A 13,965-nucleotide genomic window follows, 5' to 3' on the forward strand; every position below is an offset into this window, starting at 1 on the left:
GTTTTCCAGTAAGTATAATGGCCAATTTCCAACATCAGGGGACATGAGGTAGATGATCCTTTTATAATTTGAATCTATCAACACAAGGGTTCTCCACTAGCTACATTAAGTGACAAGCTGTGATACCAAGTGTTGGCCCGAACAATTGTTGAAATTAGGCTTTGTGCTTGGAGGAAGTAGGTAAAGGAGTGGACACTCCATCCTTTCCATATTTTTCAACGTTATTTATACTAATAAATCTTAATTTTAATAGGTATATAATTATAATACTAATTAAATAATAATTGTTTTAAAATAATATATTATTAATAACTAATATACTCAATTGTGTAGTTCAAACCAATAAAAACTCTTTATACAAAAAAATTAATGATATTATTTTATCTATTATTTTTTATAAAAGTTTTTATCTATTGTTCTTAAGTGTGAAAAATTATTTGTTTAATGTCAGTTTAGTAATTAAATGAACATCAAAAAGTATTTTTGTCAATTCAAAATTTTTTCTAAATTCATATTTTTTTATATATATTATAAATATATGCATATTAAATCTTAAATAAATTAGAATATTTAATTATATCCAAAAATTACATATACCACAAATATAATTATATTATTAATTTTTTTTTATAAAGGTAATGGATATTCAGGGATCTTACTTGAAATTATATAAAATGAAACTTAAAACACAATTTTTTTGCTACTCATGTGTGGTTTAATTGGAAATTATATTATTAAAATAAATAATATATTCTCATTTAGTTGTCTTGTTTAATTGCTATTTTCACCCTAATTTTTTTCTCACATTTATAGGAATTTAATATTTATTTAAGTGTTGCACAAGTATAGTAAAAAGGATAGGTAATGTACATTTCATCAATTAGAATTAAAATATATTTGAAGTTAGATTAGAATAAATTTAAATAATGTGAATTAATGATGAGGTTTAAATCTAAAATAACTTAATAAAGAATTTACACGTGGCATTTGCATATGATGGCACTCGAACAATTTTGTATACTGTTTAGTATTTATAATTGTCTTTTTCAACAATTTCGTTTTCAAAGTTTGAACCTGCATTTTTTTTTTTAAAGTATAATGCACTTTACCATTATACTCAATATTTATTAACTTAAGATTTTAATCTTGGGCGATATTATTTAGGAAAATAATGTTTTTTAATAAAAAAACCTTTTAAATAATTTTGGTTGACTAAATTGAGGGCGAAAGTCATTTATATAATTTAATATAACAATAAAGCATGCCTTTAAAACGAAAACTTTTTTTAATAAAAAGAAAGAAAACTAGAAATTTGCCTAGCTATATAGATACAACAGGGTATCCTAGGGAAGATAGGTAGATTTGTTTTTTCTTTTTTTCTTTTTTAATATCACATTCTCCTTTGTTTTATGTAATATTTTAATCAAGCAGAAGAATCTCTGACCCTTTTTATTTAATAATACAAAATAAGTCTCAAATAGCATCTAATAAATTATAACCAATATATTATATTGAATGAAACAAACTAGTTAAGCTTGAAAAATAAATTCCAGAATTTTTTAAAATCTTAGCATATAATTAAAATAGTATTTTAATTAACATTTCGTATTATAATCAATGTTGCATGCATGAAAACAAAGAGTGACAAAATCAACATTTCCAATCCAAATACAATAGGGGACAAAATCACATTCAAGCTTTTTTAAAAAAAAGAATACTAATCTGTTTTCATTAATTTTTAAATTGGATATTAGCTGATATAGTTATTTAAAAAAAATAAAATTGGTGAGCTTTCCTAAGCTCTGTATTTATCACAGAAATCAATATTTTTAATTAATTAAGCAACAATGTCCAAAAACCCTAATTTTGACTAATTGGGTTTTTGAACTTTGAGACTCTCTTCAAATTCCAGATTTCATCTCTTTGATTAGTTTTTAAGCAAAGAAAAAGAACCTATTTTTATTCACCGAAGATGTTGCATATAAGGTTCATAGATATAATACTTTGGGTTTTCTTAGTTTTATATACCCTCAAGAAGTCCTCAATGCATTCTCATCAAGGTATATATATATTAATTGGTGTAACTTTTATCTTTTAGATCACTCTTGGTTAAGATTATCTTGTTATTTCAATTTTTGTTCTAGGTGATGAAAGTAAAGAATATGTTGTATCTGTTCGAAAGGTTGGGTTTCGAATCTTAGTATCTACAATCCTATTACGATATCTTTTGTATTAAAAAGATTATATATATATATTTATGCAGGAATTTGATGAGGGTTTTAGAGAAAGGAAAATGGGAGGACATGAAGTAGGTGTGGATTCAAAGAATTCAGGTGCAAATTACAGCTATGATGGCAAATGTAAAACATGGGATCATGAAACTAAGGTTGAAAGAGATGATTTTGTAGCTCTTGGTGATGATTATGGTGGCCCTAAACGTCACCCTCCTGAGCATAACTGAGCAAAAAAAAAAAAAAATTAAAGGCATGCAAATGCAGCACTTAGATCCTTTTTTTTCTTTGTATGTTTATAAGCTGGGTAAATTTTAGGGACATTAAGATATTGTGTGAATATCTAATGACATGTATGGAAAGAAAAAAAATTGTTCTTATAAAAAGGGATGTTTTTGGTGCTTGAAATGGTTTGAGAAATGAATACGACTTTCGTCTAGTACTTACATGTTACAGGTTTAAATTCTTTCATCCCCTTCTCTTCTAATATTGTATTTAAGCAATATTCATTATAAATGTTGTGTATTGAATGCAGGTGGGAATAATGATGCTGAAATTATGTCCACCCAAAAATTTCACGATCAAGCAAGTAATCAGGTTCTCTTTCTCTCAAGTGGTTTATATAATTATTCTATATTAGGTAAATTACACTCAAGATTATTAAATTATTAGTAAGTTTAAATTTTGGTTACTCAACTTCAAAAGGTTATAAGATGGTCATTAAACTATTCGAAAGTTTTCATTTAAGTAATTGGGTTATTAAAATCGTTGTTGTATGGCCTTATCTATTTGCACCATCTACACCAATCAAAAGCTCCCTTTCCCCTTCTCTTTTACAACTCAATTTTTTCATGAAACAACTTTAAACATTATGAATCTTCAGACTAAAATCCAAACAATTGTCCCTCAGATACTGACTATTAGATTGATTTGGATCCAATGTATATTCTTCTACTCATCGATGGATACTGATCCACCGTACTGATCGCCAAATTGTAACTTGGAGCTCGCTAGCTGGTCCTAAAAAAAAAAAAACTTAACAGCCCAATGACTTAAATAAAAACTTTTGAATAGTTTAGTGACTATTTTGTATCTTTTTGAAGTTGAGTGATCAAAATGTAAACTTACTAATAGTTTAATAACATTGGGTGTAGTTTAATAACCTTGAATAATAAATTAGGTTAAATTATGAGTTTGATCCCTCTGTTTTTGCATAAAATTTTGATCCTTCTATTATAACAAAATTAGAGATTTAGTCTCTTTCTCTCTCTCTATATATTTGATAGTTGTTAAGGGAATTTTGACCACTTGGAGAGAAATGACCCCTCAATAGGGTGGATAATAGACCTGTTCAACAGGTCTATGGGGTTTATGGAGGGAGAGTGCCACCTACCAAGTAAATCTCAGCATTTGCTATTTCTGGGATTTGAATCCATGCCTTTATATGGCATTGTTAAGTAAGGAGGATGCCATTTGTCCTACTTTTATGATGTCATTAGTTAGTTCAATAATTAATACCACTAACTATTCTACTTAAAATATTGACATGAAATTTTCTTAAAAACACCCATTCCAACAAAAAAAATAATACATATTAGCATGATACAGTGGAAAGGGTATTTAAAAAAAATTGCGAAACATTATAAGCAAAATATTTAATGTTGTTATTAGTTTATTTAGATCAATAAATAACATTCTAAAAGTAGATGAGTCAAATTATGCCAAACAAAATATAAAAAAGTAAATATCAAATTTGAATATAATAGAGGGATCAAAATCATAATTTGACATCAAAAACTAAATTATTAATTATTAATATGTTCTCTTAGTACATACAGGTTGAAGGGCACTCTAAAGCAAAACCTAGCTTGAAGAATCTTTCTTCAAGACTTGATAATGATGAACCTACAGTCATGGGCAACACAATTGAATCAAAAAGGCTATCCGAGGTAGATGCTAAAGAAGTTATAAACTTGATGAATAAAGATTACAAAGGATTGACCAACCTCGACAAAAGCCACCCATAAACAATCATGTACCAAAGCATTGATTGAAGTTTCTTGTTTTGTAATTGTAACCTTTGGGCTATGTTTTTTTTTTGGGCTCACAATTTTGCATCTTATCATTGAAGTGAAGTCATTTTAACCTACTTTTATATATAAAAATATGTATAGAAATGGTGATCTATATTGTTCATTTCAAGAATACAAAGCAAAGATGAAAGCATAGCACTATTAAAAGGTTGGGCATCATCAATCAACTTACCATTAAACATTATCTCATTGCGAAAGAGCCAAAATGGACCAAACTAGGCAAGACATAGATTCAAACAAGCTTTAAACCAAGCCATAAGAAACTCAAAAGGCTCCCCTAAGGAGCACAAGATGAATACTAAACTAATTGGTAGGAGAGTTGTTAACTAAGGGTCTCTTTAGTCATTCAACTTAAAAAGGTTACAAAATGATCATTAAACTGTTCAAAATTTTTCATTTAAGTCATTGAGCTATTAAGATTGTTGTTATATTTCCTTCTTTGTTCGTACCGCCTACACTTATTGAAAACTCTCATTCCTCTTCTCTTCTACAATTTCGTTTATTTTTCATGAAACAACTTTGAACGTTATGAATCTATGAACCAAAATCCGAACAACTTTTTTCTTCGATCTCAAACACTAACCATCAGATTAACAAGGGTATAATGTATGTTCTTCTACTCGTTGATGGGTATGATCCACTGTATTGATTGTCGAATTGTTGCTTGGAGTTTACGAGCCAAACTTTTTTTGTTAAAAAAAAACTTAATAGTTCAGTGACTCAAATAAAACTTTCAACTAGTTCAATGACTTAAACGAAAACTTTCAAATAATTCAATGATCATTTTGTTACTTTTTGAAGTCGAGTGACCAAAACATAAACTTAGTAATAATTTAGTGACCGTAGGTATAGTTTACCCTGAATTTATTTATATGAAGAGGACATTACAACTCCATTTTTTAAAAATCCATAATCTATTTGAATTTGTAATTTTGTGAATAAATGAAAGCTTCATCTTGATATAAATTGAAAAGCTTGGGAATAAAGTTGTTAATACTAATATATTATAACTATCCATGATGATCACTTTTTGAATCATTTTTAGCCATTCATATCTAAATTTGAAGTAGCAATATATATTTTGGGTCGGTTAAACTAGCTTTTAGATGACAGATTCTTTGCCAACCATTCCTTCCAATTGACATTGTTGGAACGGTGATTAACTATGTTGGAACCAATGTCTTCCCACCATTATTTTTTCTACGTCGCATTCCATTAAAAGATGTTCCATCGTTTTAACATGGTTGTGACATAGAGGATAGTCACTAGGAATTTCCATTCCTCTATCAATAAGAAATTTCCTTGTGGGGAGGCTTTTAGTCTTCATTTTCGAAGAAAGAATTTAACCTTAGGTAAAAAGCTGGCTTTCCAAATGTCTTCTCATCACACCCTCATTTCCTCTAGTTGTTGTTTTGGCTCGTCCAATAGCAATTTCGTATGACCATTGAAGTGAGAAGAATTTTGATTGAGAGGGGCTTCAGCACGTAGTGTTCAGATAACTTCCAATTAGCAAAATTAGAGTCTCGCGAATGATTTGATCACAGTACTGGGCATATCGACAGATAAGCATTCCCTTCGCTAATTTATCCATCTTTATCTTACTTGGTAAAATGACTAGTAATCTTCAATATAGTTCAAAGGGCTCACTACTAGTTTCCTTATAAGTCCGAACCCTGACCAGTTGTTTGACCAAAAATTAATCATTTTTTCATCCTTCACTACCCACCTAATTCCTTTCTCGATGATGTGGCTAACTTTTATTATGCCATTCTAAATGATGGAAACTTGTCGCGTCTTCGTATTTCTTCTAAGTATGTATTTCGCAAGTAGCATTTTTGCAGAAATATATCATTTTCTTCTATGATTCTCCATCTGAGTTTGGCTATTTGGGCTTGGTTTCTGTATCTCGTAATTCTCAAGCCTAAGCATCCTTCTTTTTTCGATCTCGCCACCTTCTCCTAACTCACCAAGTGCATCTTTTTCGACTATTTCTTTTCTGCCCAAAAGAAGTTTCAGTTAATGCAATCAAGTTACTCTTAGGTGATCGTTAGAAACATTTGACATAGTATGAAGTATATTGGTATGGTCGCGGTCGTTGATTAAATAAGGGTCAGTCTTCCCGCTAGTGAGAGAATATTTGCTTTCTAGGCAATAAGTTTATTTCAGACTTTATCAACAATGAATTCATAATATCTTTTGGTGATCCATTTGGAGTGGATGGGGAAGCTCAAATAGAGGCTGAGTCTGATGTTTCCTTGATGGCATGAATTGAGTTTTCCTTAGACTTATCAAGGAGTATCATATCATTCACAAAAAATAAATGAGACAAGGGTGGTCCATCTCTTGAAGCACAAATTGGTTGACAACTCTTACTTTCCACTCTTTAAAGAATATGAATATTAAGAAATTTCATACATAAAATGAAGAAGTATGGTAAGAGTAGATCTCCTTGTCTAATTCCTTTAAAAGGTTGGAATTTCTTCAAATTTGAGCCATTAGGTAGTACTAATGTAGATGTGGATGTTATGCAGTGCATGATGAGGTAAATCCAACATCATAGGAAGTTAAAGTAATGTAACACTCTTCTGATGAAGCTCCATTCAAGTTTTTCGTAAGCTTTTTCCAAGTCCAGCTTAATGACCATGGCCTTTTTCCCCCATTCGTGTGTTTAAAGGAGTGCATGGCTTCTTGAAAAATTATTATGTTATCATAGGTATGCCTTCTAGGAGGAAGCTTCCTTAATATGGGGAAATTATCCTCTAGAAGATCAGCCTTCTTCTTATGACTATGATTTTGGTGATCATCTTATAAGTTATATTGCATAGGCTAATAGGTCTAATTGGTTGATTGAGGTTTCCAATTTTGAATTTGGTATTAGGGTGATGGTTGTGTCATTAAGGCCCTCAAAAATTTTTGCCTCAATAATTGTTTTTTTATCAACCTCAATCTTGCTTTTTATATTGTACCAACATCTCTAGTAGAAGAAAGGGTGTAACCTGTAACCTCCTTAACCTAACCCAGACATTATGGCCAAATTGAGAAGACTACATTAGCCACTGGAATGGCTAAACTATCCTACTAATACTTTTAACAACCTTAAACTGACTTATTATTAGGTTGTATGTACTTTAGACTTCATTTTATTGTTATTAGCGACATTTTTAGAAAATCATTTGGTTTGCTGTTTTACTTTGAAAAAACTCGATGTAATCTAATGTGGCGAAAAATATTTGATTGAGTCAAATTTTACTTATGTCAAGTAACATAAAATTACCGATTATTAAATCCGAACCATTCAAATGAATAATGCATGCATAAAAATCCCCTAACAAAATAATCAAGCCAAGATGAGAAACTTAAAATTAGAATCCAAAACCAATAAAGAAATTATTAAAAATACTTATTTAAAAACAATCTGATGTCCGAGGTGATACTCTGTACGCTGGGTCCAGTCCTAGTTTAGAGGTTTAACTAAAAAGTTAAACATTGTGGGGGAGTGAGCTTATGAAAGCTCAGTGTAAGTCTAAGAGTTATTTAAACAAATATATAACATTACAGTAAGACGTAGAGACATCAACACATCGACCATAATAAATAGAGCAATTTATCAATTAGTGCATATATGCATTAACCAAAAGACCATAAAATCATCTCAGGGAGTTCATATCAATAAGAGTTCATATTAAACCATAACAATTGACATAATGAAGAATGGGCATGGTATGATGCAATGCAAAAGGTTCCTACCCAACCATTCGCTACACACCACGAGTTCTCTAGAACTCGTCTACTAAACTCCAAAATAGTAAGGGCTTAAGCCAGTTGCAAGTAAAAATGTGATAAATCGTTCAATCTCCTCAAATCTTCAGTGTAGTGCACTGACAATAGTATTGCAAAATTTAAATGTCGTTGTATCTCCACAGTACTTCTCCATCAACCACAAATACCCAACTCATGCAAATGCAAAATGGCATACAATCAGTGAGCAATTCATGCTATTAAAATCAATTTCGGTACAATGGCATGCTTAACATGCGTATCAATAGTCAGTGTCGATGTATGCCTTGCATACTTTTCATTTAATAGTAATGTTTACATTCATACATGCTTTCAGTGACATATTCAATTTCAAATTTGTATATAGCCAGTCATGTAACATCCCAAACCCGGCCTAGATGTTATGGTCGAATCTAGCGATGTCACCTGATAGTGTGTTCGAAAACTAAATTATTATAATAAAATCATTTCCATGTTGTTACCTATATTTATCTCTTATTAGTTCTAAAGGGAATCATTTTACTTATTTAAAACATTTGCTTCAAAATGTTTCTCGTTGCGGAAGCTTTTAAAACAAATCAATTTAAGTAATCGTGAGTTTAAAAAATACGTTAGCTTTTCAAAAACTGAACTTCCTATGACTAGTGTTATAATTCCACAAAAAAAACCAAATTTAAGCAAAAGTCTCAAGAGTCCTTAAATTACATCCCAATAATAATAATAAAACCATAAAACATAAATTAAAAAAACCGTAAAGTCCAAAAACTGTGGTCACCGTCGAGTCCTTCGCCGCACCGATCCATCTAGATTTGGGGATTACTTGTGCACATTAAACAGAGAGGGGTGAGTTTACGTAAACTCAGTGTGTAATCCCATAGAAAAAAACAATGGTAGACATAGTGCACAGTCAAATACAGTTTTAGGCCTAAGCCCCTTTCGGTATTAATAAAGGTTTGGGCCTTAGCCCATCTTAGTACAGTATCAATTATGCAGTAGGGCCTTAGCCCATCATATTATCAGTATGCATTAGGGCCTTAGCCCACACAGTATCAGTAGTATTCATGGAGTATTCAGAAACAAAGTTCTACCCAACCAGCCTTTACACACCATCTCTGTCCAACCCTACACTCCATGTGGGGATTAAATCAACCCACCCATCCCTACACTCCAGGTAGTACCGAATGTGACACAAAACAGTAATTTGCAGCTGAGCTGCCAGTATATTAGGCTTAAGAGCCTTTCAGTACACTTCTCCAAATATAATCAGCCCAACCCTTTGCGATGCAACATAAAAATCATGACATGCTATCTTATGATATTAGTATGCATATTATCATCATGCTCAATATATATAAATCAAACAGTCAGTTCACACAATTTGGGGTTTAAGTGATGTTTACCGACCCTACAATAGGTTTACAGTCGACTTGGGCGACCTGTGCAACCATAGCAATCAATTCAGTGAAAATAGGCTCACACGCCCATATGGCATGCCCGTGTAGGCCCACACACCCGTGCAGCCTGTATGGCCGTATCTTGTATGCACGATGTGACCTCGTTGATCGCACGACCATGTGGTCATACACGGCCTACCACACAGGCAACTACACACCCGTGTGGCGTCGATAGTAAGGTTTTCGGCTTTCGTCAAAACCATATTTTCTACGTTTCGAGTACACACCTATATCGTTTTCGACATAAAAGCAAGTCTAAGCGATCCTCAACCTAAAATTGATTAATATTTCACTCCATTAATCACTTATACAATTGAATTGAACTAAACTCGAAATGGGGTATTCATCCATCGAATGAAACCATTACCTTAGATCGAACAACGAAGTCTCTTCACCACCACGACACCAATCGAATAACTTCAGCCCTTTAACCTTTTCCAAACACAAAACGAATCACATTAACCACTATCCAAAACCCAAAACGAAAAATGGTACTTACCACACTTACCGATAACGGACAAAAAAGTGCCGAAGAACAAGACGCGAAACAACGCTAGTAGGGAAAACAAAATAAAAATGAAAAAAAAGTAAGAATGGGGAAAGAATTTGGTAGAGAACAGAGAAGAAGGAAAAAAAAAGAGAAGAAGTGGAAGAGAAGATAATCAGTTTTTTTCTGTAGAGAATTTTTAGGAAACTGTTTTACTCAAATCTCACTACCTACCTTGTCTCAATCCCTTAATTTTCTCCCTCAACTCCCACGACACATCCACCACTCAGAATCCTAGTTCAGCACAACTCTGGCCGAGCTTTAAGCAAAAGCATTATTCCTTGCCATCGCAGAGAATCAAACACAAGACCTCCAGCACACCAACACTCTACTTAACCACTAGACCAGCTAACCTATTCTGATACGGTTTTTCAAACAATTAAATAAAAATGTATTGAACAAGAGTGAGGCTTAACTTAGAAAAAAATTCAAAATTTGCTAAAGGCATGGCTTGAACTTGAGAACTCTCACACATACCCAGAACACTTAACCACTGAAGCAGACACAAATTTGTGTCAAAATTTACAAAAACAAAACTAAGAAATTTGGGACGTTACAAGTCAACCTATTTAACAATCTCACTGGTATGTGACATACAATAGAATCAAGTCATACGAGTATACAATTGAACAGGTTCATGGTATGCCAAACGTTATGCATGCATCCATTAACCAATATTCACAATATATTATCATTTCAAAACATGTCACAACCAGCATTCAATAATCCATAATCATGCCCTCCAAAGGGGCCTAAACACTTAGTCAATATTTTAGGATACGTACCTTACTCGGCACCTTTTATTTCTCTTATTAGGAAATTCAACCATGCCCGACCAGCAAGCATCTTTTATCAAATTATATTTTAAATTATCAATTTGTAACCAATTATGTAAATTTAGGATCCACACCTTATTTCACAACTCGCAGTACTATTCCGTAAAAATTCATACTTTCGCACATTAAACAAACACTAATCCAAAAAAAACATTAAAATTTTAATTCTACACTTAATAATAATCTTGAAACACCCCTAAGGTTTCAGCCAAAATAATGTTTTAATAAAGAATTTTCAGATTCATAAAAACGATCAATCTTACACTAAAACAATGCCTAACGAGAGTGCAAATAGATTCCATTTTTTACTGCTAGTCCAGGATGTTATGATCAGCACCTACGATCAATTTCAAATAAAAAATTAGTAATTAAACATTACTAAAAAGCCTTAAAAATATTCGGTCAAATTAGCAACTTTAACAAAATTAGTATGGCACTAGTTTTTGCAAAATTCTGCACTTACGCTACTCGTTAACTACTTTTGAATTGTCAAACGGAGGGGATCGAATACACCAAAAAATGACACAATTAAATGTTAATTAGAAGAGTGAAATAGCGATATCTATTTGTTAGGAAAGGACGGAAAAAGCGATAAAAACAACAATCCCTAAAGTGGTGTTCAAGGGACGACACATCACTATGGACGGCACAAAGAGGGCTGCTTTGGGGTGGCAAAAGGAAAGGATTAAAGGGCTGATTTAGGACTGTATAAGACTTGAAAAATAGGGGAAAAGGAAGCTGTGAACAACAAGTTAAATCAGTATTTTATGGACATAAAATGGCAGGCACAAAAGGAGTTTTAAAAGGCAGCAAACATCCCAACGACAGTAGCTTAAGGAGCTACCATAGGCAATATTTTGGGAACGTGTAAGGGTTGAAATGAGGATTTTTTTAATATAAAAACAACACCAAAATTTTAGAATTAAATCAGTAAATAAACAAAATTAAAAAGGAAGAGGAAAAAGAGAGGAAACAACACTTACACAAGGAAAAGAAAAAGGCGACAATGGTGATTTTAATGGCAAAAATGTGGGCTATTTTTAAGTGAAGAAAAAAAATCAGAGGTTGAAAAATAAATGGAAAAACAAAAATAAGAAGGTGATGAAAATGAACAACAAACCACGTTCAAGGAAGGAGAAGTGGATGACAAAAAGGGTGCAAAAAGCTAAGGTTTCTAGTGGCTCAAGGGAGGAGATGTAACACCCTGAATAATTTATTTTTGATTCTGTAAATATTTGACACAAGTGTGTATCTGCTTCAGTGGTTAAGTGTTCTGGGTATGCCTGTGCGTTCTTAGGTTTAATTCCTAATTTGGCAATTTTTGATATTTTTGATCCAAACCTTACCCTTGTTGAGTAAGATTATATAAAATTTTCTGTTAATCTATATAAGAATGAGCCTGCTGGTTCAAGTGGTAAGGGGTTGTTGTGGTGGAGGTCCTATGTTCAAATCTCCGTGCGAGCGTGGGTGTTATTTTTGCTCGGTTGAGTGTTAGTGTTTCAGTGGTGTTGGAATTCTAAGTAAGTTGAGATTATGTGGTTAGTAGGGAGTTGTGGTATGGTGGTTATCTAATTTTTATTTTATTTTTATTTTATCTTGGTTTCCAAAATTTTCCTTTCTCACTCCTCCAGAATTTCTGACATGATTTTTCTCCTTCATTCTTTTCTTTTCCCCCAAAATTCTTTTTGTCTGACATTGTTCTTTTTCTATCTTCCATATGTAATTTTCGTTGCTTCCTTTAACTTCTGTAGAAATATCTCGTTCAATTGTTGCCGTTACGAATTTCTGGTTTTTTATTCGACTGGTAAGTACAACATTACATCCTTTCTCATTGGTTTGGTTTAGCGATGTTAGGTTGTTATGTTTAATTAGTTGATTCGGTGTTTAGGTGAAGATTGTCAAGTGAAGAATTGTGCTACAATGGTTAGTGCGTGATAGAGGTGGTTTGTCGTAAGCGGTAAGCCGTCTACGTGTTGGTTTATTGTCGATTTCTTTACTCAACCTTCTAAATTGGTGTTGGGTATTTTGTTTCTAGGTTTTTGAAGGGTTGGGATTGTTTTTGCATCGAAACGGTACCAGGTGTGTACCCCTGACGCTGGAAATCGAGTTTTAGCGAAAGCTGAAAGTGCAAACTGTCGACGCTACACGGGCGTGTGGTCACCCGTGTGGATGGTCGTGTGTGAAGACAAGGCCGTGTGGTTATCATGTTTATAAAATTCCTTTGTAAATCATGTTTTGGAAGATTAAATAATTAAATTACGCTTCAACAGTGGATATAAGCGAATATAAATTGAAAAACTAAAATGATTTTATTGTATTGACTTCATTTTCAAAACCCTTCTTTGTGACATCTTCGGATTTGGCTATAACGTTTAGGCTGAGTTTGGGGTGTTACATTTAGTGGTATCAGACTTAGGTTACAAAACTTAGGATGTGAATTTTGGGTTCCAAAATTATGCTTCCAAAAGAACTGATTTTCAAGTAATTGGAATAATATTGAGAAAACATGTGGTACACCGAGTCTCTGGTGCCGATCCTATAAGTATTTCTGATACTTAAATAGTATATTTTGAAAACACTGTAGTTAGTACTTTCGAAATTGTATTGAAATAGTTAGAGACTGAAACTCTTAGAAACATCTCTGAACTTCTGATAACTTTTGCATAAAATATCTGCTAATAAATACTACAATAGATGTATAAAATTTTATAATATAGAAAAAATTTGAAAATTTATGATGAGTGCTCGTGGAACTCGCGGACGTGGTATTCATTATCATGGTAGAGGTCGTAGGGGGCTCGAGCTGAGTCTTCCACTTTGGGCAGTATGCCAAACTTGGATATGAGTGAGACGTCGGTTTCGCCTGCCACTGAGACTAGGCATCAAAGTTGTTTAGTTGGAGATGACGCACTGTCCTAAGCCATGTTGAAGATATTGGAGATGGTCGCTGGACGTATTCTGGATCTAGAGGCTGTGGGTCAATAATTGAACGACTCCAGTCCAATGGTGCCGAGCTATTTAAGGGTG

At 32.7% G+C, this 13,965-nt stretch overlaps 1 protein-coding gene across 1 annotated transcript; it reads left to right on the top strand.

The window, feature by feature from the left end:
• Positions 1-1,927: 1,927 nt before the first annotated feature.
• LOC107919781 (uncharacterized) lies at positions 1,928-4,361 on the top strand. Its single transcript, XM_041117574.1, has 5 exons — positions 1,928-2,060; positions 2,145-2,182; positions 2,264-2,333; positions 2,767-2,828; positions 4,070-4,361. The coding sequence occupies exons 1-5, from the start codon at positions 1,973-1,975 to the stop codon at positions 4,256-4,258; spliced, it is 447 nt and encodes a 148-aa protein (XP_040973508.1). The 5' UTR covers positions 1,928-1,972; the 3' UTR covers positions 4,259-4,361.
• The last annotated feature ends 9,604 nt before the right edge of the window (positions 4,362-13,965 follow it).

The sequence above is a fragment of the Gossypium hirsutum genome, chromosome A07, assembly GCF_007990345.1.
Source record: "Gossypium hirsutum isolate 1008001.06 chromosome A07, Gossypium_hirsutum_v2.1, whole genome shotgun sequence".
In the NCBI taxonomy this organism is placed as follows: Eukaryota; Viridiplantae; Streptophyta; class Magnoliopsida; order Malvales; family Malvaceae; genus Gossypium; species Gossypium hirsutum.